The sequence below is a fragment of the Malus sylvestris genome, chromosome 16 (assembly GCF_916048215.2).
Source record: "Malus sylvestris chromosome 16, drMalSylv7.2, whole genome shotgun sequence".
Lineage (NCBI taxonomy): Eukaryota > Viridiplantae > Streptophyta > Magnoliopsida > Rosales > Rosaceae > Malus > Malus sylvestris.
The window spans coordinates 37079294-37106460 of record NC_062275.1 but is presented as its reverse complement, the minus strand read 5'-3'; the positions used below and the strand labels follow the sequence as shown (position 1 = coordinate 37106460).

The following is a 27167-nucleotide window of genomic DNA, read 5'->3' as shown; positions in this document are numbered from 1 at the left end:
TCACCCAAATCCAATGAATCGCGCCGCACCACCAATAGGTAAGCAATTTATGCTACTCTAGATTTCAAATATTTCTTTTTAGGTCTGTACATGTGTGTGTATGACAATTCATTTAAATGTTATACCTAATCCTTTGCATTTAGGAACATAAAAGGGAAATTAGGTGAGGGTTTTTTTCTTCAAATGGGTTGATACTTTTGGCCTGAAAGTATTAAATGCCTTCTAGGGAATCTTGAACATGGTTTGGGCGAGTGATAGTTGTCTAGCTTGGAAGGTAGCTCTCTAAAATTTAAATTATCTTTATGAGTTTTCTTTTCTTCTAAAGGTCGTACCCAGTGCACAAGGCTCCCGCTTTACGCAGGGTCTGGGAAAGGTGAATGTCGGCTAGCCTTACCCCATTTATGGAGAGGCTGCTAATTACATAAAATTGATATTGTCATGTAGTTATTTGTTTGTGCTTTGTTCATCGATTTCTTTCTTCTCAAAATTTTCGCTTCGTTTTATATAATGCACAGACTTGGGAGCAGCCTCTCCATAAATGGGGTAAGGCTAGCCGACATTCACCTCTCCCAGACCCTGCGTAAAGCGGGAGCCTTGTGCACTGGGTACGACCTTTTTTTTATATATAATGCACATAAAGAAGAGGGAACGTCCGAACTGGAGAAAGGTGCAGTTAAGGCTGTTCAAGATCTTTATGACGTTGTGCACCATGACATCCTTTCTATGGACCTGAGGTCAGTTAAACATGTGTTATGCGTATGGGTAAAGTTTCCATTGCTTGATTCTCCTCTACTTATATCACTTTATTAGCTGCCAATTTTAGGAAAAACTATGAGACATGGAAATTGTTGTCAAATGCAAGGACAGAAGGTTGTGTATTTGCAAAGTTGAAGTGGCCCAAGGACCGAGTTGGTATGTTTGAGTAGATTACCTGATCTCCTTAGTTGGATTTAGGTTTAATGCTTAGTAGTATATTGTGCTTCTGCTGCTTTTTAGTTATCCAGGATATGCAGGGAGCGCAAGTGAAAAGTTTGTATTCATTGTGTTGATGCATTATTGAACGAGAGACCCAAAAGGAAGGACATATTCAATCTCAAGGTCTGTCAGCTTTCACTTCTTCATTTTGATTGCTCTTTGAAATTTGAATGCATACAACAACAACAACAAAGCCTTTTCCCACTAAGTGGGGTCGGCTATATGAATCCTAGAACGCCATTGCGCTCAGTTTTGTGTCATGTCCTCCGTTAGATCCAAGTACTCTAAGTCTTTTCTTAGGGTCTCTTCCAAAGTTTTCCTAGGTCTTCCTCTACCCCTTCGGCCCTGAACCTCTGTCCCGTAGTCACATCTTCGAATCGGAACGTCAGTAGGCCTTCTTTGCACATGTCCAAACCACCGTACCCGATTTTCTCTCATCTTTCCTTCAATTTCGGCTACTCCTACTTTACCTCGGATATCCTCATTCCCAATCTTATCCTTTCTCGTGTGCCCATACATCCCACGAAGCATCCTCATCTCCGCTACACCCATTTTGTGTACGTGTTGATGCTTCACCGCCCAATATTCTGTGCCATACAACATCGCTGGCCTTATTGCCGTCCTATAAAATTTTCCCTTGAGCTTCAGTGGCCTACGACGATCACACAACACGCCGGATGCACTCTTACACTTCATCCATCCAGCTTGTATTCTATGGTTGAGATCTCCATCTAATTCTCCGTTCTCTTGCAAGATAGATCCTAGATAACGAAAATGGTCGCTTTTTGTGATCTTCGCTAGATTGCTCCGGTCATTAGTGTGGATAAATATATAAATGGATAGAGATAGGAAAGCAAACACAAGATGTACGTGGTTCACCCAGATTGGCTACGTCCACGGAATAGAGGAGTTCTCATTAATTGTGAAGGGTTTACACAAGTACATAGGTTCAAGATCTCCTTTAGTGAGTACAAGTGAATGATTTAGTACAAATGACATTAGGAAATATTGTGGGAGAATGATCTCGTAATCACGAAACTTCTAAGTACCGGAGTGTGGTATCGTCTTGACTTGTCTTATCTGTCTCATAGGTAGATGCGGTATCTTCTCTGGAAGTACTCTTCCTCCATCCAGGGGTGGTATCTTTAACTGGTGGAGATGCACAAGGTAATGTATCAATTTCACTTGAAGCTTACTTGTAGTTTCAGGCTTGGTCAAGCACGATACAAACCATGTAGTAGGAGTCCCCCAAGTCGCCGAGCTAGGGGATCTGCTGAAAGGGATGACAGACAAGGTAAGCAATCAGAGCTCCAAGCAATCAGTCCCAGATTAGAACTTTGATTTCGAGTTCCGGCTGATTATTCACATTTTCCCTATCTTGCAGGCAGCATGAAGGATAAAGAGAAGAAAAATGAGAAGATATGATATGGGATACTTTTGCTTTTGAAGAAGTAACTTTCCACAGGCTTATTCTTGAACTGGGCTGGAGGGTTTTCTGGTTTCCTCCAGAGTATAAGGCCGACTGAAGAATTTGATGGTCAAAACAAGTCCATCAAATCTAGAGTACGTTCGACCCTGCTGATATGGGATACTTTTGTTTTTGACAGAGTAGTGGATGTATCGGCACGTGTGCAGTTACGCTTGTCTCCATATGCTTCCTTGTATCCTTCTCACTTGCCCTATCTGTTCCTCAGGCAGATGCGATATCTTCCCTGGAAGCATAAGATGTTGAAGATGCGTACTCGAGAGCAATGCCAGGTAAGTAATCAGGTAAGGGGTTCCAGGCAGTCAGTTCCTGACTGGAAGCTTGATTCCAAATGCTGACTGATTGCTCTCCTTGTCTTGCAGGTAAGAACAAGGCCAAAGGAAAAGATAGGGAAAAAGCATAATATGGGATACTCTTGCTTTTAACCCTGATGATATGAGATATTCTTGCTCTACTATAGCTTGTTTGCAGAGGTATTATCGGGGGGGGGGGGGAAAGAAAGCTGAATATTTCGAAAGGCTTTGTTGGGAGTGCCCTCTCAGATATGAGGAAGGGTTGAGCATTTTTGCAGGTCTGCCTGTTCGTTGGGGATGGAAGTCGACATATATAGGAGTCTCCCTAAAAACAAGTAGTAATGTTATTCCTTTACCCTGCTTAGTCATAGCACGGTAGTGGGAGCTGCCAGCTTCACATGTTTTAACTCTGTCAGAGCACTTTGAAAAAGTGGTCTGTGGTATCTGGAAAGCTGATGTTGCGTGTGAAGATTACAGTCAAGCTTTATCTAAGGAGATCCGGCTCTTGAAGTTGGGAAAGTGGTGCCTCTTCGGTTTTCGAACAAACAATCCTGTCGGGGATCTGGCTCTCGAGATTCGGAGAACGACGCCTCTTCGATTTTTAAGAAAGCAATCCTGCTGGGGGTCTGGCTCTCGAGATTCGGAGAGCGGTGTCTCTTCGATTTTTGAGAAAGTAATCATGTTGGGAGTCTGGCTCTCGAGATTCAGAGGGCGGTGCCTCTTCGATTTTGGAGCAAGCAATCTTGTTGGGAGTGTTTTCTCGAATGTGAGTAAAGGTTGGGCATGTTTGCTAGTCTACCTTGCCACGAAGCACAGAGGTTGACACACAGGGACTTTCTAATTATCCAGCAATGGTACTGTTCCTTTACCCTTGTGGGTAATAATATGGTAACTAGACCTTCAAAATTTATATGTCTAAACTTTGTTAGTGCTGTTTCTTTGCTATTCTTTTACCCTTCTTGGTCAGAGCGATGTAGTGGGAGCTACAAGCTTCACGTGTCTCAACTTTGTCAGAGAACTTTGGCAAAGTTATATGTGGTACCCATGAGCTAATGTTGCGTGTGGGAAGTGGGTGATTGAACAGTAAGATTCATGTGCTTTCTACTTCACCAGAAATCTTCGACAGAATGCCCATAATTTCCGCAAAGCTGAGTGTGCGTGTGATAGGTGCTGACAAGGTTGGAAAAGTAGGTGCCTCTTCGATTTCTGAGATCGGCCTTCGTGGTCTCTGAGCAGCCCATCTTTTGAGAAAGCAAGCGCCTCTTCGATTTCTGAGATCGGCCTTCGTGGTCTTTGAGCAGCCCAGCTTTTGAGAAAGTAGAGGCCTCTTCGATTTCTGAGATCGACCCCCGTGGTCTCTGAGCAGCCCAGCTTTTGAGAAAGCAAACGCCTCTTTGATTTCTGAGCAGGCGCCTCTTCGATTTCTGAAGCTCCGTCGAGTGCAGATTTTTATGGAGGCTGACATTAAGTTCCAAAGCACACTTGAATCCCCACCAGTAGAAGCTCCATTCTTGCATTTGTAAGATCTTGATTTGTCCGACCTCTTTTCTCTTCAACACCTTTGAAAATGTCTGGCCCCTCCGACCGTTGTTTTGACTTGAACCTTGTTGAAGAGGCAGCCACGCCTTCTCCAGACAACATATGGCGCCCATCCTTCGTCTCCCCTACTGGTCCTCTTACCGTTGGGGATTCCGTGATGAAGAATGATATGACCGCTGCGGTGGTAGCCAGGAACCTTCTCACTCCCAAAGATAACAGACTACTTTCCAAACGGTCTGATGAGTTGGCTGTTAAGGATTCTTTGGCTCTCAGTGTTCAGTGTGCAGGTTCTGTGTCTAATATGGCCCAACGCCTATTTGCTCGAACCCGCCAAGTTGAATCATTGGCGGCTGAAGTGATGAGTCTCAAACAGGAGATTAGAGGGCTCAAGCATGAGAATAAACAGTTGCACTGGCTCGCACATGACTATGCTACAAACATGAAGAGGAATCTTGACCAGATGAAGGAATCTGATGGTCAGGTTTTACTTGATCATCAGAGATTTGTGGGTTTGTTCCAAAGGCATTTATTACCTTCGTCTTCTGGGGCTATACCGCGTAATAAAGCTCCAAATGATCAACCTCTGATGCCTCCTCCTTCTAGGGTTTTGTCCAGTACTGAGGCTCCGAATGATCCCCCTCCGGTGCCTTCTCTTTCTGGGGCTCTACCGACTGCTGAGACTTCTCCTAAGCAACCTTTGTGAAGGCTCCCTCATGTTTGTTTATTTTGACTCATGTATATGTAAATATTTGTAACTTATCGGGAATATCAATAAATAAGCTTTCCTTCATTTCAACGTATTGTGTTAAATACACCAAAGCCTTATTCGCTAAGTTCTTTGAATTTTCTTTTGTTGAAGCTTGTATGTTGAAGCTTTGTGAGTGGAGCATGTAGGTTGAGGTAGTGTTCCCTTAATTTCCCAAGTGAGGAAAACTTCTCGGTTGGAGACTTGGAAAATCCAAGTCACTGAGTGGGATCGGCTATATGAATCTTAGAACGCCATTGTGCTCGGTCCTGTGTCATGTCCTCCGTTAGATCCAAGTACTCTAAGTCTTTTCTTAGAGTCTCTTCCAAAGTTTTCCTAGGTCTTCCTCTACCCCTTCGGCCCTAAACCTCTGTCCCATAGTCGCATCTTTTAATCGGAGCGTCAGTAGGCCTTCTTTGCACATGTCCAAACCACCGTAACCGATTTTCTCTCATCTTTCCTTCAATTTCGCGGATTAGTTTACCTGAGATGGGTTTTGGTAATCATCTATTATTTTATGATTTGGTTATAGTATACGAATCATTGCTTCTTTAGAAAAGATTAAGGAAGGTGAGCAATTTCAGAAAAAATTCGATTATCATTTTCTAGAGATCATGGCATGCCCTTCCATTATTTTTTGGTGGTTGTAAAATTATGACCTAACATGGAAGTGGGTTTGGACAAGATTTTTTTTTTTTTATTATGACCTGACCTGACATGGGGGTAAGGCTAGCCGACATTCACCTCTCCCAGACCCTGCGTAAAGCGGGAGCCTTGTGCACTGGGTATGACCTTTATTATTATTTTTTTTTTACATCTGTAGTGTCATGTTGGCATTATTGCTTACCTATAAATGCAAGTGTATTTTACATCTATCTAATGACTTTAATTTTAATCTCCGCATTTTCAATGTTCACTAATGCCTTTAATTGTCCTCCATTTTACATCTCAGCGATGACACAAAAGCTCCATAGAAAACGTATCAGCTTTTGACTCAAATTTTGACGGTGCCCCTATCATCTCTCCGAAAACCAAAGCAACCCAAAGCAATTCCAGAATCATTTTTACATGTCCCAAAATACAGTATGTATATCTTCATCTCAAATTTATTCATCTCACAAACGTTCATATCAAGTTCGTAGTTTTTCATTGTTCGAAATTCTACACTACTCAATGTTTAATAACACTTTTATTTTCCTCTATTTACCTTTTTATTAGTGATGTTGCAGCAAAGGAAATATCAGACACAACTCTTACTCCAAAGGCTCCAACCAGAAATGTATAAGATTCCCCAAGCATTTCTGAAACCATATTTATGGCTGCAAAACAGAGTATGTATACCCTTTCATTGTTCTATATTTTTTGAATTATTAACTACCTATTAAACATGATTTCTTTATCCCATTCGCTAAAAACTCAAATAGTTCACTAGATTTTTTTATCATAGTATCTTTCGACCATCTTTTGTATGTAAATAGGACAATTTCGTAAATCTTTTGTATGTAAATATTATATACGTATGCATCAAGCATCGTCTTTTGTATGTAAATAGGATTATCTACCAAATCTTTTGCACGTAAAATAGTACGTACATATAGATCAAGTATTTTTGTATGTAAATAGTGCTATACACAAAATTCCATACAATTTTCAATCCCGCAACGTCGCACGGGCATCTCTTACTAGTTATCTATTCTAAAATTGAAGGGGGACATCACTGTAGCGGCCTCATTCTTTGCCACTCGATTTCACCCTATTTACAACAATACCGGCCGAATTGCATGGGTTGGGAGGGTAATTCTCAAAATTTCAGAGGGTAATTATTACTTTAGTCTAAAGAAGGCTTTTCAATTGCACTGTACCAATGAACAGTGTTTTGCACCACATTTCAGTTTATTTACAAGATTGCCACTCGGATGCTTTTAACCACCTTTCATTTAATTTACAAAATTGCCACTCAGGCTTAAAAACCTATTTTCAGCCGTTGGCTGCATTTCACGTTTGACTCGGCAAGAGAGAAGGGAGGGGGACATCACGCCTGACAAATTGGAGAGAGACAATCGCTCCCATTTTTTACTCGGAGACAGCTGGGTGTGCCTCTGGCGAGCGGAGATAGGGGGATAGAGTGACTACAGATGAGGGAGACATAGAGCCTGACAGATTGGAGAGAGATGTGAGCTACGGGTTTGGACTGAGTGAGAGAGATATTTAGGTAGGTGCTCTGCCAAGCTCTCTCTGCCGCTAATCTTGATGCAAACGTGTTGATAATCATGGGAAGGGTAGAACGATGGTAAAGCTGGCCTTTTCCATTTCCTTCTCAAACCCTCATTCCCTCTTCCGTCTCGCAGACCCTGCGAGAACGACGGTATCGCAGACCCTGTGAGAACGACGGTCTCGCCTCCATCCTATCCTCCAGTCACCGTCGTCTCCCTTCTCTAGGTAGGGTGTTGTGCGTGTGCGGACACCATCAGTTGCTGGATTCATTAACCTCGGTTCTGAGGGATTTCAAAAGTTATTTTGCCGTCGAGGAAATCGCCATACCGGTGCACTCAAAGTAAGTCGCCATTCTCTCATTCTCTTCCTAGATTTCGTCTTTCGTGGCTGCAAGCCAAGTTTTGTATAGTTATCTATATGCATGTATGCTTGGTTAATCTTAATTTTCCATATCCAATATATTCAAATCATGTTATTAGTCAGATTACTATTTGTGATCTGTTGTTTCGAGATTGTCTAACCTTTAGGTTGATAACTGAAATGTGGTGCAAAACATTGTTCATTGGTGCATCATTGAAGCATCATACGCCGCACATCCTATTGCTGATGTCTTTATCAACTTTGCTTCATACAGAAGGTCAATGATTATTCTATGAGTAGTGTTTTGGAGTGCAAAGCTTCTATGGTTGCACCTAACGATGAATGTATGTTGATATATCTGCAGTGCTGCTGCTTCTTCCATGGCTGCTTTGAAGCAACCTACCATTAGAGTTGTGGCAATCATTGCTGAAGGTGTACCTGAGTCAGACACTAAGCAATTGATTGCATATGCACGGGCAACCAACAAGGTTACACGATTGATGCAAAGTTATCTTAATTTCACTAATCTGGGAAAATGAACTGGCGATGCTAACTTTAATTATCGTATCTTTTGCAGGTTGTCATTGGCTCAGCTACTGTTGGAGGAATTCAAGCTGGTGCTTTTAAGATTGGTGACACTCCTGAAACAATTAATAACTTTATTCCTGTATTTTCTGGATAATTCTTTTATCCCTTTTCTTCTGCGTTTAATTTGCTTAGGAAAATTTGTTTTGGAACTAAAAGTGTATGTCTCGTAATGTGATTAAACTCTGTTAACAAGGATTTTGGTCTCTAGATTTTTCATGGTGGAATTCTTATGGTGATATTGTGATCAAACTTTGTTTTTGTACTTCTCTCAATTGTATGTAAATTCAATGAATTGTGAAATTTTTGGTGTGGTGTATTCAATGAATTGGCCAAACGGATTGATAATTAACAATAGTAATAGTTGCTTTCACTTTGCTACACTTATGGTGAAGCTGTAGATACCAATGTTATATCTGAAGTCTATGCCCTTCGGATTGCAGTCGAGGGGCAGAGAATTTCTCTGAACAATGCTGGTCGCCTTCCCATTAATAAAATAAGGGATCCAAACTTAAATCGTGCTGAGATTTCTGATCTTCTAGTTGAGGACAAGCCACATGCTCTGCTGGTAGAGGCCCTTCGTGGCCAGACTAAGAAGTTCAATACCATAGTGGCAGTCCGGCCGATTTGAGGTGGGTAATACAAACTTTTATGTTAAGTTGATTCGTTTTGGTTTTTTGGGATGCTTAATTTCATCTGGAAACAAGGCTGAGCATCCAAAAGTTTCAAATTTATACCCATTATTCAATACTAGCTCAGTAATCATCATGTTTTCTCTGACTTTGTTTGTGAATGCTGATATATAATCATATTTTAAGAGTTTTCTATTGGGGAAACGTTAGGAGCCGATTGTCCCACTTCGAAAAAACAGCAGCAGTGGGTCCTATTTAAAATTAATCTAATTGAAGAGACTAAGGACTGGGCACCTTCTACAAACTGCAGTACTACTACTCATGCAAGGCCTATTTCATTTCCTCTTTGCTCTCTAAATCTTCATAACTTGCTTTTATGTGCATTTTTTGTTTGGTTCTTATTTAAAATGAATCTAATTGAATATTCATAATCAAAAGAATTAATTTTTCTAATTGCCCAATTTTGCAGGTTTTGTATTCAAGTCTATGTCATTGCTTTATCTAAGGCAGTTGAAATGTGCATACAATATCTTAGTTTTTGTTTTTTCTTCTTTGCTGCTAAGAGATTATGGGTCACCAGCCTGGTTTTTAATGGTATAGCAAAAGTATGCATCTTTTTGTAAGTTACGAAATAAATATCAGATTATCTTTGGTTGCTGCATGCCTATTGCAGAAAACACCACGAGTATTTTCAAGATCTTTCATCAGTAACTCCATGAAATAATCTTTCGGCACCCCTCCATGGCATAGAAGGGCAATTAAATTCCTCAAAAATTTTGTATTCCTAGGCTTTGTACTGAAAAATGAAAACGTCAACTTAAAAACTACGTCTTCATTTATTTGCTCTGCATCTTAAATTCTCAACTGTAGGGGGAGCAATACAAATTAGGCAAACATACATTCTACATAATGGGTGTACCTTACTCCAACTATCTCCAACGAATTCATTGTTTGACCATCCAGCATCTGTCTATCTGTCTCAACATTGGACATGGAATGCTGTCGGACTAAGAGAAATGCCCTGCCCATCGGGGCAATCCATCTCTCGACATTCCAGTTGCGTTTCCCAGAAAACATTGAGGATTCAATTGGTTCAGTCATCTGCTTCCCTCCACAGATCTTCTTCACAGCATAACATCTGCCTTCGTCTCACTCTCACTACTCAGGTATTTCACTGATTTGGGGTTTTACGCAATTACAAATTTAAGTCCATTCATGTGTTGATCTCGGTTTATTTCTGTCACTCTCTATCTGACTTGAAAATAAAAACCCTAATTTTAGATTGTTCTCTGAATCCAGATTGATTTCATTGACGACAATTCTTAACAAATTTCCCCAATATGACATTTTCCCTTATTATTTTCATACATTTTATGGTTCTAATCAGTCTTTTTCGACCTTTATCACTCCCTATACAATTGTGAATAAGTAAGTTCCATGTCTGCAAAACTCTTAATTACTCTGATCTAATTATCTTTCAGGAACCTAATCCCTGAACTTATTAAATTCGTTAGAGAGGTGATTTTGGATTGAATCCCAAAGTTCCCTTCCTATTTCTAGGGTTGGTGTTTTGTGCACATTTTGGGTGGTGGGTGTTGTGAATCATCACATTTTATTAAAGGTATTTGATCTGGGTAATTCTAAACCCATGTTTGGTAGTGCGAAAGTGGTCTTGATTTTTTCTGCAGCTTACTACAGTTGTGGAAGTTGTGGTTTTGGGATAGTATAGGTTGAGTTCAAAACATCCTTGAGAAATAAGGGTTGGCACAGATGGGTAGGCCATTGGTTTTTGAGATCTTGGACAAACCAGCCACAAGTTGTTTCATAGGAATATGCAATGCAATTTGGTTCTACATACAGAAGAAAAACATTGGCTATTCACATGTGGGCTTGAGTTATGAAACTGCGGTTGCAGGGCACCATTGGAGGATTATAACTTCAGCTTTCTCTCATATAAGCATGAAGGCCGTGTCGAAGTTGGTCAAAAACGATTCCTCAGTGCATCAGGTAACTTCTATATGGTTTTCCCAAAATTAGATCACTTCTAATTTCGATCTGTGTTCTTCAATCATGTTGTCTTCGTCTGTTTTTAATTTTTGGGGCAGGTTCTTGACTATTTTCAGGGTATGTGGCTGTGAGCCCACATCAGAGGCCGGTTTGACATTCCGTTGTTTGTGAGGTCGCCACGAAGAAGCCTGACTCTGCCGTGAAGAGAGATCGGCAGGCCGAAAAGAGGAGGATTTACAACAAATCCCAGAAATCTGAAATCAAAACCCGGATGAAGTAGGTACTTCTCTTATCGTTCTTCTTCACTTTCAAGAAGCACCAGTGTTTATTGAAGGTATATAATCCGTTTAGACATTTAGTTTTCAACGTATCAAGTATTTTGCGTTGTTAGTTTTCTGTTACTTTTGTTGCTGCCTGCCTTTTTTTTTCTATTTTTTTCGTTTTTATCCTCTTCTCTTTCACTTTTGTGCAACCCATTGTCCTCAGTTTATAATATTTCGTTGGATAATTTGATCGCCTAATGTATTCTCAAGCAATATCTTTGGTTTTAAACTGTTGTAACCAGTTTAATCTTTAAACTGTTCAATTTTAATCTTTAAACTATTCAATGTTAACCCCAACATTTTACTTTCATTCTATACACATTGGAACCAAATTTAATTGGTGCTAAAAACGTATAGAGCCTTTAACTATACCATGAATGCAATGTTAGCCAATAAATAATTATAAAAGTAACTTTGTCATGGGCTATAATCATATACAACATCGTTCCATGATTGTTACCAACCTTTAAAATCAAATTTAGCATCAGTATGTTTTACCTATTTGTTTCAATCTCAACCACTAGCAGCTACAATTTTGTATTAATCACCGTTATCGATTGTTCTTAACATATGATCATCAGATCCCAATATGTCGACCGTCGTTTTCCCTACCTTATTGTATGTGAAACAATTATATTTGCACTCACTTTTTTTCATTGGAAACAGTATTTGTCTCTCCGTATCCAATCCTTGGTGCAAAATGTTTACAATTTGAATCTGTTTCAGCTTCCTACAACCAAATTGTAATCAATCTGAAAGAACTGCATCTGTTCGCGGTCTTCAAGGTATAACATTGATCACTATCAACTTTAATTTTCTTTTTCAACATTTTTTCCTTTTGCATTTCTTAAAAAAAACCTTTATTCAATATATACTGATATGGTCACTTATAGCATAAAAAAACTTCATCTTTTTTGTCAATATTTAAGTTTTTCTTATTTTTCTTCGTGAACCAGGTTAGCCCATAACTCTGTAACCATCCACGTATAGAACTTATCCATTTTTATCATTGTGGTATCAATACAAATTTTCTCTTATTTTTTGAGGTGGGATTGGTCTTAAAATACAGGAACCAGAATTTAATTGATCCCATTGTTCTGTACACAAAAATTTCATCGACCCAAAAACCTCACGTGGAAAACAAATGTATTTGCCTATTTTTTTTTCTGCTTCTCCTTAGTTTTTACGTATTTTTTCATTTTTTTTCCTCATCATTCTCTCTTTCATGATTAGGTTTAACACACAGTTTTTAAACCTCTTAAACCCTGTTTGTTTTAGTGTTTTGCTTCATTATTTAACATTCATTTGGATTTGTGATTGATATCAACTTGGTCACGTTTTCATACTTGCAAAGCATCTTTAGAGTAATGCCTTTAAACTGTGTCAAATTTTCAATGAAAAACCTTGAGAACCTTATTCAGTATTTGGCGATTAGATGAAACATCAACATAATTTCCCTCGCTTTGACCGATTCTCTGTGATTAAAGTCTGGAAAAATACAGTGAAAAAGGTGCAGCTTTTTTATGGGATTGACAATTTTCGGCTTAGTTTTGGGTAAAAAAGAATTAGCGTGTTACTTATTAAGTTGAGTTAACAAATTTGTAGGGTGCAACAGAGCACATAGGACAAGTTTTCAAACGAGTTAAGAATATCCAGCTGAAAAGAGCATACAAGATAGAGAACTGGTATGTTGCTTTGTCTTTGTGTTGGATTTTTATGTTAGCTCAGTAGACTTTATAGTGTTCTAAATCTGTTTTGTAAATGTGCTAAAAGATTGGACATGTTATTGAATATTAGCCATGTAGTTTGAATTGGATATGTGATTGAATGTTAGGTATTTAGTTTGAATTGATTTGGATATGTGGTTTATTGAATTGGAATTTGGATATGTGCTAATTTGAATTGGATATGTTGAATTAGAGATGTGCTACTTTGAATTGGATAGGTTGAATTGGAGTGTGCTATATTGATATATGATGAACTGATGGTTACAAAACACACACGCACACACTCACTAGTCATCACATACTCTGGGGCTGCATAACCATAGGTTCCCACGACTCACGTCGAAACATATCACCCTTCGCAAGTTTGAAATCCGAAAGCTTGCCATTGTAATCCTAAAATAACTCATTCATTTAACACATGAAAATTATGCATTTTCATATTAAAGTTTTAAATTGTCATCATTCTGTTCAAATGCACCATTTCCTTTTTGTTTCCCTTCTCTCATCTTGCAAGCACTCATGGTGTCTATTTCCTTTTAATTTCGGTTAATGCAGGTTTTGAAATTTGTGATGATCATTTTCATATTTCTATAAATTTTGAGAGAAAAAAGCATGTGAAAAAGACACCTAAAAGCAGCTAAGTAAACAGTTTAATCAAGAAGCAATTCAGAAGTAGAACCAAATAAGCCACAGTCCAACTTTTGCACACCCTCCGGCGTAATTTAATATCAGAAACCGTCTCCTGAATTCAAGTTTGCCTAGAGCTTCTAATTGTGTGTGCTCATAGTGTCTTTCTTGGTCTACAACCAAGGACTGATTAGTGAGAGCAATATCAGAAACCGTCTCCTGAATTCAAGTTTGCCTAGAGCTTTTAATTGTGTGTGCCCATCGTGTCTTTCTTAGTCTACAACCAAGGACTGATTAGTGAGAGCTTCAAAAATAGATAGTTATCATAAACAAACAATTGATCACGATGATAATTTGGGTTTATAGTGCTTCTAAATGTTGTTTTAATTGAGTTTTCTGTGTTTGGTTGATTTGTTGTTGCGGATGGGTGATACGTTTTTTTTCTTTCAGTAAAGAAACGATGCCTTTCAGAGTTTGTAATTTTTTGTTGGGGTTTTTTCAAGCTGCTGTGTTAAAGGTATATGATGTGTTTTTTTCTTTTCGCTTTATTCTTGCTGATTTGGGATGGTTTTTACATTGTATTTTTGTTTTGAGTTTGTTGTCCCATTTTTGTAATGGACTTGGACTGAAATGGGATTGGAGGGTGATAAAAATTTCTAGCTAGCTAGGGAAAGGTCAGTGTTCAGATTTTGCAGGTGGGATATTAGGGTGAGGGATATTAGGCTGTGCCTTTGGAAGGTCTCACTGCTTTTAAAGTTGAATGGTGCTAACTGAATATAATGCGTTCATTCTTCAATGTGCATGAGCGTATGTGTATGCAGTATATGTGAGTGCATGCAGTGTCACTTGGGCCGTTGGCTTTTTGAGGTATGTTCATTTATAGAGATTTTGTAACTGTATTGTTGAATTTTTAATGTATTCTTGGATTTTAAAGGGGCACCATATTTATGGGTTGTTGTACGATTCTAGGGAGATAAAAGAGGGGATTGAGAGGTCATGCTAAGGAGAGTATATTACTTGAGAACTTTTTTGGAAACCATCTCTTTCTAATCAAAGACGTTCAGTTTCTTCCCACTCATTGTACAATGTGTTTATATGCCAGCTCACTTGAATGTATATAAAAAAGATTGTTTGCTCATAATTGTGTTGAATTTATTCAACTTAAATGTGTTTTATTCATCCGATTACACCTGAAACAACATGTTCCCGCAGCAACGCGCGGGCATATTTTCTCGTCTATTCTAAAATTGAAGGGGGGACGGCACTGTAACGGCCTCATTCTTTGCCACTCGATTTCACCCTATTTACAACAATACCGGCCGAATTGCATGGTTTGGGAGGGTAATTCTCAAAATTTCAGAGGGTAATTTTGTCCATATGGCTTATAAGGGAGCCACTCGATTTCACGTTATTTACAACAAAACCGTGAGGTTTGGGCTGGTATTGGGGTTGGGTTGGAAGGGCAATTTTGTCCTGTGCGTTTGAGACGGATTGGGGTGGGTTTGGGTTTGCTGTCATTCAGTGAGGGTTTCGGGGATGGGAGGCCATGCCTTCGATAGAGAGAGAGACAGAGAGACAGAGCGACAGAGAAAGGGAGAGGGAGGAGTGGGGATCTCAGCGCCATTGCTGCAGATCCTCGATTTCATGAGAGTGGGAGAGGGGGGACAATCAGAGAAAAGCATGGGGGGCCTTCGGGACTCACAGACCCCGCGAGAACGACACAGACGGTCTCGCCTCCGTCGTCTTACTCCTCATTTCTCTGTCTCTAGAATCGATCGATCTATTCGAAGAGGATCGACAGTTCTGAAATGGTATTTAGATTGGTAAGGGTTGTGCGTGTGCGGTTGATGATCGTGGAAGCCAGCGACACCCAGACTGCAACATCGAATCCTCTCCGATCCTTATTCCCAAAAGCTCTCCCTCTGATTTGTCATCAGGTAAGAAGGAACCTACTGGCCTTAGATTGGATGATAAACGTGAAGAAATCACACTGACCAAACCGTGAGCATCAAAGATTGATTCTTTTTTTTCCTTCAATATAAAAAAAAAAACTTCTATTTTTTCGATTTCTTCGAATTTTTATTTTATTTTATCTAAATTTTCTGTTCATGGTTTTTTTTTTCCTTTTCTTTTTAGGAATTCAACAATCCCAGAGGTTGAAAACCACTGAGAAGAAAAGATCTCTCTGGATCTACTTTAAAGTGATTAAAAATTGGGTTTGGTGATTTTTCTGCTGTTTTTGTATGTTTTAGCTATTAATTGCCTTATAGAGTTTTTTTTGTTGATGTGATATTTGTTGAACTGAAAAGGGTTTGAAGGCTGCTGCTTTACCGTTCGATTTGCAGATTCCATGTTGCATGTGCTGTTTTATTGCAATTTTTTAAATTCATGTATGAGGTACAAGGAAGATAAACGACTAAAAACCAAGTTGGCCTGCAGGGTTATCTGTATTTGTGTTATATCGATAATTCTAGGACTTATCATATCATGTTCCTAACTTGATGCTCTGGGCATCTTCTCCTACAAATAATAGTGGCACCTTAATTTGATCGACCAAATTTGGTGAAGCACCAGACAAACAGAAATCCATGCATACAGAGCCAACTGCACTGAAGCATGAATTGAAAAAAAAAATGTACATGATTATAATTCCACTACTTTATTTGTTCCAAGTCGCCACAAATTTCAGAAATCAAACGTGCAAAATTTCTATGCATGTTTTGAAGTTGGTTGTAGGAAGTGGGCTTCCAAGTCTTAACAATAATGGAGACTATGAAATCATGGTAACCAAATGGGGGTAGCTATATATTTCAAAAACGCATATTTTACACACACTCACACACACACATTCTGTCAAGAATCAGTTTTGATTGGCACAGATGAAGATGAAAAATAAGAGGGTTTTCTATTCAAATTTACTTTTTGTAATTTTAGGGGTTTTGATCATACATGTGTATTTAATTTGGTTTTGTTTTCAGTTTCAGGAGACTCTGGTTTTTCGTTTTTTAGGCCTTTTCTTTGCAGCCTAGAAAGCCCTCTGTGCTCAAGGTAAACAATTTCAACTTTTTACTTCTAAAGCGTTGCTCTTATTTAGCGGTAGCTATTCCATTGTATACAATAATATGTTTTGTGTTATGCTAGGAACCCTGTTTCCCCCTTTTGTCTCTCTGTGCACTCAGAAAACAAGCCACCCTAATTGAAGCTTTCTATCTTCATATCACCAGCAATAATCTCATCAAGGTCCCAGGAGGAATCACGAGGATTCACTACCGAATTGGTATGTACTTATGCTTTTGCAAAAAGCCCTTTTCTTGCCATTTTTCTGTTTTAGAATTGGGACCAAAATGATTATCAGTGATTTTGAAAAACACTGAGATAGAAAAAATGGCTATCAAGCAAGCAGGTTGTGAGTATTCAAACATATAATTTTCAGTCAAATGAAATAGTTGGCACCAAAAGCTTTTAAGTAGGGAGGGATGTTTGATTATATATTTAAATTAAGCAAAGAATCTTGCATAAAAAAATGATCCAAGTTGAAGTAAATGAAATATATGGTGCAACAACTGTTAGTTTGGTCAGTCTTCATCACGCTAATCAAATGAGCCCGAGGGGTCGATTTCCACAGTATAGACTTCGAAGCCCTACAAGGTAAATAATTTAGTATCTTCCTTTGAGGATTTTGTATTTGGAGAATGTTGTTTCCTTTTTTGTGTGTATTTTAGGTGGTGTTGCATAAGTTAGTCTCTTTTGTTCAAAGTTGTAAATGATTATGCTTTATTCGTATGCATTCTATGTTGGTACTGAGGTTTACAATTTTTTTATTCTCTCCTCAATTGTTATTTTCCTTTCACTGTATATTGTATCTTCTGTTTGGAAATGCCTCTGTTTTTTTACTTGCTGAGAATGCCCCTCTGTCAGGGGTGGCTCAACAGAACCGGGAAATCTGGAGAAGGGCGAGGGGGTTAGCAGAGGGGGGATTGGGAGCATCAAGGCTAGGTTACCAAGATTGTGTTTGGGTGGGTTTGGCAGTGGGTCATATGGGGGAGGGTGGTGATGCACTCCGAACTCAAGAAGCTGCACAAACATTACGAGTGCATCACCATCAAAAAATTTCATATTTATTTGTTATACCCTTAACAGTAAATAATTTACATGTGAAATCTAGGTAAAAACATGATATCTTTATAGACATTGAAATAAAGACAGCCACAAATTGTCATACACTTTCACAGAGTTTTTTTAAACTTAGAAGACACCGGAAACACGATTCGCATAGCAGAATAGCTTACATATGATATAATAGTGAGATAACAAAGTTCTCAACTGAGGGTTTAGAGAGACTCATTTCTATGTCCAATTATGAAGCATCTTTTGATTTTTATTGATATAAAGACCTTTTCTTTCTCCAATTATGCCTTTGTCAACACTTTTTGGTTTAAATGTACTCATTTAGTGCTCACATTTATCTGATAGACCAGATGAAAAAAGAGGGAAACATGGATTATATATGCACGAAGGGCACCACAACAAACGTGTGAATCTTCCTGCACCACCAGTCTCCGCAACGTTTTCCTAAACCCGCTTGACCGAAGGTAAGCGAATTTGGTGTTCTGGATTATATTGGAAATGAAATAGGCTTGGTTTCATTAACTTTTTGGGTTATTAAGTTTGTATGCTCTGATTGTTTTGGAATTTGAGTTTGGATTGAAATTTAATTTTGATATACAAAAGCACTCACCTTAAAAACAGAGGAATCAGATGCTTGAGTTAAACAATTAGCTGATCACAAATTGGTATTTTTTTGGTATTCTTTCTTCTCATTTTTTGGGTTTCCATCTAGGTTATTTTCTGAACATGTTGCATTTATTTTACGCTTGGTTTCGTATACCCTGCATCAGTCAAATAAATAACCTCATAGAACCAGAAGCCACTGAAATGGCCAGTGGCATATATGTTTATTTCTATGTTTTCAAATCTGGGTTTTAGATATTTTTCTTTGTTTTGGTTAAATATGAAATTTTGGTTCCCAATTTCTTAAAACTTTAGAATATTTTTTGCTATTTAGTGTGGGAATATGGGTCCAAGATTGGATTCTTCCAATTTTTGGGCAGTGAAGACAGGGTGGTGACACTAGAGAATTCCAACTTCTTTGTGGTCGAAATCATAGTTTCATTTTAGATTTTCTTTTGGGTTTATGAAATGAGTTGGAATGATGTCTCATGATTATGTGAATGTTTTCAAATCGGTGAGAGAGCTTTTGGGAAAAAGGGTCAGAAAGGATTTGGAGTTGGAATGCCAAGACGACTAAATTTATTAGTATTCACATAATCATGAGACATGATTAGATTATTAGGTTCACAACTAAATTAAAAATCAAATTGAAAACAAATTCAGGACAAGAAAAATTGTGATGATCCCCAAGAACATAGGAAGTAAAAAATTTTAATGATTAGATTTTGAAATTTCTTTTTTCCCAAATCCATATCGACATGGGTTTTTGGTTGTTTTAAGGAAGTGGAAGAAGCCAATGGCATTTGCTTAACTCAAAGCTTTTCTTTCAATGGTTAATCAGTAATAAGCAAGCGTATACGATATAAATTTCAGAGTAAAGTTTGATGCTTTATGTGTTTAAGTAGGCGTGCGAATTTTTTTGAAGTCATATCTTAAGCGATTAGTTATTTTACACGGTATGAGTTAGTAAACATAATGACAGGAAGAAGACTATGGATGTTGCTCTTCTATTTAACACTATATTTTGTATTTTATATTTTGCATGTGATCATGTCCTGGAAAGATATCCGTTTAACACATCCTTTAACAGGACAAGGATGTTGCTCTTCTATTTTCATTCAGTCAACAGGGGGTTTCTGATTTTATATTTTGTTGTTTATATGCTGGAATTACAGGACAAGGAGTTGAACCCTGGATCTAACGACTTTCTGGGTTAGTAACTTTTATAATATGCTGAGTTTTTATTCTAATGATTGTTTATTTTTTATCATACTCTCTCTCGATCTAAGTTAACCCATATGCGCACACACAATCACAATAAGTTTGGGTTCTGGTTTAGATATTTATATTTTTGGATATTGGAAATTGTATTTTCTTTAGATTAATCCCAGAGCATGTAGGTATTTTTTAAATTTATTTACTAATTTTAACTTTGTCTTTTAAGTTTGAGTTCTGGTTTTTAATATTTATATTTCTGTGCAATTTGAAGCTATGAAAGGGTTTGATGATTTCAATGACAACTGTTTCTTTTCCAAAAGATGATTGGGAAGCAGTTGCTAAGTGACGATTCTCCTTATCCTTTTAGAAGCCTTCTTCAACTGCTATAACTTCTATGTTTTGGTTTGTTATGAAATGAATTCCCTTTTACCGTAAAAAAATAAAATAAAGGTACAATGTTATCAAATTCGATTTTTCTAATCATTCGAATGCTGGGAATGTTGGGGTTTCTTACGGTTAAATCTTTGCATGTATTTTTTTTTCTTTCTAATTTTCTGATTTTCAGTTTTATCTTTTTTTCTTTCTCAATTATACCAAGATATTGCTTAATGCATAGACACATAAATGATTCAAAAAATGGTTGTACCAAGAGAAAAAAAAATGTTGGATTGTCTGCAAAGCGCCGAAGCAAAGAGAGGAATATAATGTGTAAATATAATTGGTTATTCAAATACAAACTTCTTTGCTTGATCACTAGAATTTCAGTATAAATAAGATTTTAGTTAGATGTTATAGATGATCAAACTAAAACAAGTCAATTTGCTATACAGAAGCTCTACAAATCAGTCTTCCTTTCTTTTCTAACCCAGCGTCCTTTCATTTCATCTTCGTTCTGGAGCCCTCCCTGTTTTCCACATCTCCTCTCGCACTACCTAAAGCTAAACCAAACCCACCTATGCAGGAATCAAATCGCAGGTCTCCGACACCCACAAAGGTAAAACGCTGAAAAAAAAATCCCCATGTCCTGTCATTCTCATTTTCAGAAGATATGGAGACGGTTCCATGTCTAATGTCTTTGTGGGTTTTCAGTGGTGCATATCTCGATTGACAAGGATGAACAGAAGCAGATATAACAATAGTGAGACCAATATGAGATCCAACAGAAAAAAAAATAGCGGCGGAGAAGCGGAGGCCTACGGATACAAAAGGAAAAGGTATGAGCCCTGGTTCTGCACTAATATTGACTTGGATTAGATGAATTTTTGAGTCTTTGCATCCGTGAATGAAATCTGTGATCTCATTCACTGATCCCTAGATCTTGAATTTGTCTAATATGCTCATGGATGTGCTCTGTTTGTTGTCATGTACAAATTGGTGAATGTTGAACAGAATGCTTGCATGTTGGATTCTGTGATTTGGGCTTGAACAAAAGTGCCTCTGTGCTGCCTGGATCCTCCACCCCCAAACTTAGAATGAAAGGTTAGAAATAGCCTTTTCTTCACTTACTTTCAAAATTATTTTATAAGTAATTTTTGTGTCTGTGAGTCGCTTGATTCATTGTTGTAATTTTATATATTACATGATTTTAAGACTCTTGATATCATTAATTGTTGGTTTTGGTACTTGACAATGGAAACCCCATCAGATTTTGTTTGCATTGATTTGGGTATTTTTACGGGAACATATGTTTATTTTTGGTTGTATTTAGATAAGAATTATTAATTTATTTATGACATTCAAACATTCTGAGATTTCAATCCATATTTGGTGGTTTTGTGATTCATGGTTGTATTTCGATTTTTGGATTGTAGGTATGTGAATCGTAAGTTTAGCAATCAGTACAATATAGATTAGGTAGGATGATTTCTTAACTGCAGTCTTGAAGTGCAGGAAGCATTGCGGTGTACCATGTGCAGATGATTAGGGAGGGTGCAATACCAAGTGAAGAATTACACCTTCAGAAGGTAGGCTTTCCTTCATTTAGATTTTCGAGCTCTATGTGGTTCTTGGTTTTAAGAACAAAAGTTACTTTTGTTTTGAAATTGCAATTTGAGTTGGTGTCTCTGTCTGTGTGTTCTGTGAATTTGTTTTGAGAACAAAAGTTACATTGGTTTTGAAATGACATGCTTGATTCATTCAAAAGAAGGAAAAAATGGGATTTTTTTTTAGTTGGTTTATATAATCTTTTATACAACAACAACAACAACAACAAAGCATTTTCCCACTAAGTGGGGTCGGCTATATGAATCCTAGAACGCCATTGCGCTTGGTTTTGTGTCATGTCCTCCGTTAGATCCAACTACTCTAAGTCTTTTCTTAGAGTCTCTTCCAAAGTTTTCCTAGGTCTTCCTCTACCCCTTTGGCCCTGAACCTCTGTCCCGTAGTCACATCTTCGAACCGGAGCGTCAGTCGGCCTTCTTTGCACATGTCCAAATCATCGGAGCCGATTTTCTCTCATCTTTCCTACAATTTCGGCTACTCCTACTTTACCTCGGATATCCTCATTCCCAATCTTATCCTTTCTCGTGTGCCCACACATCCCACGAAGCATCCTCATCTCCGCTACACCCATTTTGTGTACGTGTTGATGCTTCACCGCCCAACATTCTGTGCCATACAACATCGTTGGCCTTATTGCCGTCCTATAAAATTTTCCCTTGAGCTTCAGTGGCCTACGACGGTCACACAACACGCCGGATGCACTCTTACACTTCATCCATCCAGCTCGTATTCTATGGTTGAGATCTCCATCTAATTCTCCGTTCTCTTGCAAGATAGATCCTAGGTAGCGAAAACGGTCGCTTTTTGTGATCTTCGCTAGATTGCTCCGGTCATTAGTGTGGATAAGTATATAAATGGATAGAGATAGGAAAGCAAACACAAGATGTACGTGGTTCACCCAGATTGGCTACGTCCACGGAATATAAGAGTTCTCATTAATTGTGAAGGGTTTACACAAGTACATAGGTTCAAGCTCTCCTTTAGTGAGTACAAGTGAATGATTTAGTACAAATGACATTAGGAAATATTGTGGGAGAATGATCTCGTAATCACGAAACTTCTAAGTATCGGAGTGTGGTGTCGTCTTGACTTGCCTTATCTGTCTCATAGGTAGATGTGGCATCTTCTCTGGAAGTACTCTTCCTCCATCCAGGGGTGGTATCTTTAACTGGTGGAGATGCACAAGGTAATGTATCAATTTCACTTGAAGCTTACTTGTAGTCTCAGGCTTGGTCAAGCGCGATACAAACCATGTAGTAGGAGTCCCCCAAGTCGCCGAGCTAGGGGGCCTGCTGAAAGAGGTGACAGACAAGGTAAGCAATCAGAGCTCCGACTGATTGTTCACCTTCTCCCCATCTTGCAGCAGCATGAAGGATAAAGAGAAGAAAAATGAGAAGAGATGATATGAGATACTTTTGCTTTTGAAGAAGTAACTTTCCACAGGCTTATTCTTGAACTGAGCTGGAGGGTTTTCTGGTTTCCTCCAGAGTATAAGGCCGACTGAAGAATTTGAGGGTCAAAACAAGTCCATCAAATCTAGAGTACGTTCCACCCTGCTGATATGGGATACTTTTGCTTTTGACAGAGTAATGGATGTATCGGCACGTGTGCTGTTACGTTTGTCTCCACATGCTTCCTTGTATCCTTCGCACTTGCCCTATCTGTTCCTCAAGCAGATGCGGAATCTTCCCTGGAAACATAAGATGTTGAAGATGAGTACTCGAGAGCAATGCCAGGTAAGTAATCAGGTAAGGGGTTCCAGGCAGTCAGTTCCTGGTTGGAAGCTTGATTCCAAGTGCTGATTGATTGCTCTCTTTCTCCTTGTCTTGCAGGTAAAAACAAGGCCAAAGGAAAAGACAGGGAAAAAGCATGATATGGGATACTCTTGCTTTTAACCCTGATGATATGAGATATTCTTGCTCTAGTATAGCTTGTTTGCAGAGGTATTATCGGGGGGAAAGAAAGCTGAATATTTCGAAAGGCTTCGTTGGGAGTGCCCTCTCAGATATGATGAAGGGTTGAGCATTTTTGCAGGTCTGCCTGTCCGTTGGGGATGGAGGTCGACATATATAGGAGTCTCCCTAACAAGTAGTAATGTTATTCCTTTACCCTGGTTGGTCATAGCACGGTAGTGGGAGCTGCCAGTTTCACATGTTTTAACTCTGTCAGAGCACTTTGAAAAAGTGGTCTGTGGTATCTGGCTCTCGAGATTCGGAGAACGATGCCTCTTCGATTTTTGAGAAAGCAATCATGCTGGGGGTCTGGCTCTCGAGATTCGGAGAGCAGTGTCTCTTCGATTTTTGAGGAAGTAATCATGTTGGGAGTCTGGCTCTCGAGATTCGGAGGGCGGTGCCTCTTCGATTTTGGAGCAAGCAATCCTGTTGGGAGTGTTGTCTCGAATGTGAGTAAAGGGTGGGCATGTTTGCTAGTCTACCTTGTCACGAAGCACAAAGGTTGACACACAGGGACTTTCCAATTATCCAGCAGTGGTACTGTTCCTTTACCCTCTCTTCGTTTTTGAGAAAGTAGTCATGTTGGGAGTCTGGCTCTCGAGATTCGGAGGACGGTGCCTCTTCGATTTTGGAGCAAGCAATCTTGTTGGGAGTGTTTTCTCGAAAGTGAGTAAAGGTTGGGCATGTTTGCTAGTCTACCTTGCCACGAAGCACATAGGTTGACACACAGGGACTTTCCAATTATCCAGCAGTGGTACTGTTCCTTTACCCTTGTGGGTAATAATATGGTAGCTAGACCTTCAAAATTTATGTGTCTAAACTTTGTTAGTGCTGTTTCTTTGCTATTCTTTTACATTTCTTGGTCAGAGCGATGTAGTGGGAGCTGCAAGCTTCACGTGCTCAACTTTGGCAGAGAACTTTGGCAAAGTTATCTGTGGTACCCATGAGCTATTGTTGCGTGTGGGAAGTGGGTGATTGAACAGTAAGATTCATGTGCTTTCTACTTCACCAGAAGTCTTCGACAGAATGCCCATAATTTCTGCAAAGCTGAGTGTGCGTGTGACGGGTGCTGACAAGGCTAGAAAAGTAGGTGCCTCTTCGATTTCTGAGATCGGCCCTCGTGGTCTCTGAGCAGCCCAGCTTTTGAGAAAGCGAGCGCCTCTTCGATTGATTCGGAGAACGATGCCTCATCGATTTTTGAGAAAGCAATCATGCTGGGGGTCTGGCTCTCGAAGATTCGGGGAGCAGTCTCTTCGATTTTTGAGAAAGTAATCACGTTGGGAGTCTGGCTCTCGAGATTCGGAGGGCGGTGCCTCTTCGATTTTGGAGCAAGCAATCTTGTTGGGAGTGTTTTCTCGAATGTGAGTAAAGGTTGGGCATGTTTGCTAGTCTACCTTGCCACGAAGCACAGAGGTTGACACACAGGGACTTTCCAATTATCCAGCAATGGTACTGTTCCTTTACCCTCTCTTCGATTTTTAAGAAAGTAGTCATGTTGGGAGTCTGGCTCTCGAGATTCGGAGGACGGTGCCTCTTCGATTTTGGAGCAAGCAATCTTATTGGGAGTGTTTTCTCGAATGTGAGTAAAGGTTGGGCATGTTTGCTAGTCTACCTTGCCACGAAGCACAGAGGTTGACACACAGGGACTTTCCAATTATCCAGCAGTGGTACTGTTCCTTTACCCTTGTGGGTAATAATATGGTAGCTAGACCTTCAAAATTTATGTGTCTAAACTTTGTTAGTGCTGTTTCTTTGCTATTCTTTTACCCTTCTTGGTCAGAGCGATGTAGTGGGAGCTGCAAGCTTCACGTGCTCAACTTTGGCAGAGAACTTTGGCAAAGTTATCTGTGGTACCCATGAGCTATTGTTGCGTGTGGGAAGTGGGTGATTGAACAGTAAGATTCATGTGTTTTCTACTTCCCCAGAAGTCTTCGACAGAATGCCCATAATTTCCGCAAAGCTGAGTGTGCGTGTGATGGGTGCTGACAAGGCTGGAAAAGTAGGTGCCTCTTCGATTTCTGAGATCGGCCCTCGTGGTCTCTGGGGAGCCCAGCTTTTGAGAAAGCGAGCGCCTCTTCGATTTCTGAGATCGGCCTTCGTGGTCTTTGAGCAGCCCAACTTTTGAGAAAGCAAACGCCTCTTCGATTTCTGAGATCAACCCTCGTGATCTCTAAGCAGCCCAGCTTTTGAGAAAGCAAACGCCTCTTCGATTTCTGAGCAGGCGCCTCTTCGATTTCTGAAGCTCCGTCGAGTGCAGATTTTTATAGAGAGCCCAGCTTTTGAGAAAGCGAGCACCTCTTCGATTTTTGAGATCGGCCTTCGTGGTCTTTAAGCAGCCCAACTTTTGAGAAAGCAAACGCCTCTTCGATTTCTGAGATCAACCCTCGTGATCTCTAAGCAGCCCAGCTTTTGAGAAAGCAAACGCCTCTTCGATTTCTGAGCAGGCGCCTCTTCGATTTCTGAAGCTCCGTCGAGTGCAGATTTTTATAGAGGCTGGCATTAAGTTCCAAAGCACACTTGAATCTCCACCAGTAGAAGCTTCATTCTTGCACTTCTAAGATCTTGATTTGTCCGACCTCTTCTCTCTTCAACACCTTTGAAAATGTCTGGCCCCTCCGACCGTCGTTTTGACTTGAACCTTGTTGAAGAGGCAGCCCCGCCTTCTCCAGACAACATATGGCGCCCATCCTTCGTCTCCCCTACTGGTCCTCTTACCGTTGGGGATTCCGTGATGAAGAATGATATGACCGCTGCGGTGGTGGCCAGGAACCTTCTCACTCCCAAAGATAACAGACTACTTTCCAAACGGTCTGATGAGTTAGCTGTTAAGGATTCGCTGGCTCTCAGTGTTCAGTGTGCAGGTTCTGTGTCTAATATGGCCCAACGCCTATTTGCTCGAACCCGCCAAGTTGAATCATTGGCGGCTGAAGTGATGAGTCTCAAACAGGAGATTAGAGGGCTCAAGCATGAGAATAAACAGTTGCACCGGCTCGCACATGACTATGCTACAAACATGAAGAGGAAGCTTGACCAGATGAAGGAAACTGATGGTCAGGTTTTACTTGATCATCAGAGATTTGTGGGTTTGTTCCAAAGGCATTTATTGCCTTCGTCTTCTGGGGCTGTACCGCGTAATGAAGCTCCGAATGATCAACCTCTGATGCCTCCTCCTTCTAGGGTTCTGTCCAGTACTGAGGCTCCAAATGATCCCCCTCCGGTGCCTTCTCTTTCTGGGGCTCTACCGACTGCTGAGACTTCTCCTAAGCAACCTTTGTGAAGGCTCTGTCTTGTGTGTTTATTTTGACTCATGTATATGTACATATTTGTAGCTGATCGGGGATATCAATAAATAAGCTTTCCTTCATTTCAACGTATTGTGTTAAATACACCAAAGCCTTCTTCGCTAAGTTCTTTGAATTTTCTTTTGTTGAAGCTTGTATGTTGAAGCTTTCTTAAAATGACATACTTGATTCATTCAAAAGTAGGAAAAAATGGGATTTTTGCAGTGAATTTGTCCTGTTTTGGTTCAATGGTTTCGGCAATATGAAGAGTAATTTGGGATTTTGTTACCAAAACATTGATGGATAACATGTATATTTTTTTTTTACGTAAATATTGAATGTCAAATGCTTTATCATTTTGGTTTTTAACATGCCATTGTTTATCTATATCCAAAATGAGTCTAAATCTTTTCAAATAAATGTTACTTTCTGATTTTAGAAACTGTAATTCACTTTTTATTGATATTTTCC

At 39.4% G+C, this 27167-nt stretch overlaps 1 protein-coding gene, 1 long non-coding RNA gene and 1 pseudogene across 4 annotated transcripts; 2 read left to right on the top strand and 1 right to left on the bottom strand.

Moving 5' to 3' along the window:
- Positions 1-13: 13 nt before the first annotated feature.
- LOC126609344 (uncharacterized) lies at positions 14-6679 on the top strand (annotated as a pseudogene).
- Positions 3370-27167, top strand: LOC126608317 (uncharacterized). Of its 2 annotated transcripts, none has more exons than XM_050276182.1 (2): positions 3370-3932; positions 25406-27167. In XM_050276182.1, exon 2 carries the CDS (start codon positions 26018-26020, stop codon positions 26690-26692), a length of 675 nt encoding a protein of 224 aa, XP_050132139.1. In that variant the 5' UTR covers positions 3370-3932; positions 25406-26017; the 3' UTR covers positions 26693-27167. The 2 variants fall into 2 exon arrangements, with proteins under 2 accessions (XP_050132139.1, XP_050132140.1); XM_050276183.1 differs by having other exon boundaries at positions 3370-3945; positions 25419-27167.
- Positions 23974-25412, bottom strand: LOC126608326 (uncharacterized). Of its 2 annotated transcripts, none has more exons than XR_007617816.1 (2): positions 24810-25412; positions 23974-24114 (listed from the first exon to the last, which is right to left on the bottom strand). It is a non-coding gene; the product is annotated as an uncharacterized LOC126608326 (long non-coding RNA). The 2 variants fall into 2 exon arrangements; XR_007617815.1 differs by having other exon boundaries at positions 25028-25412.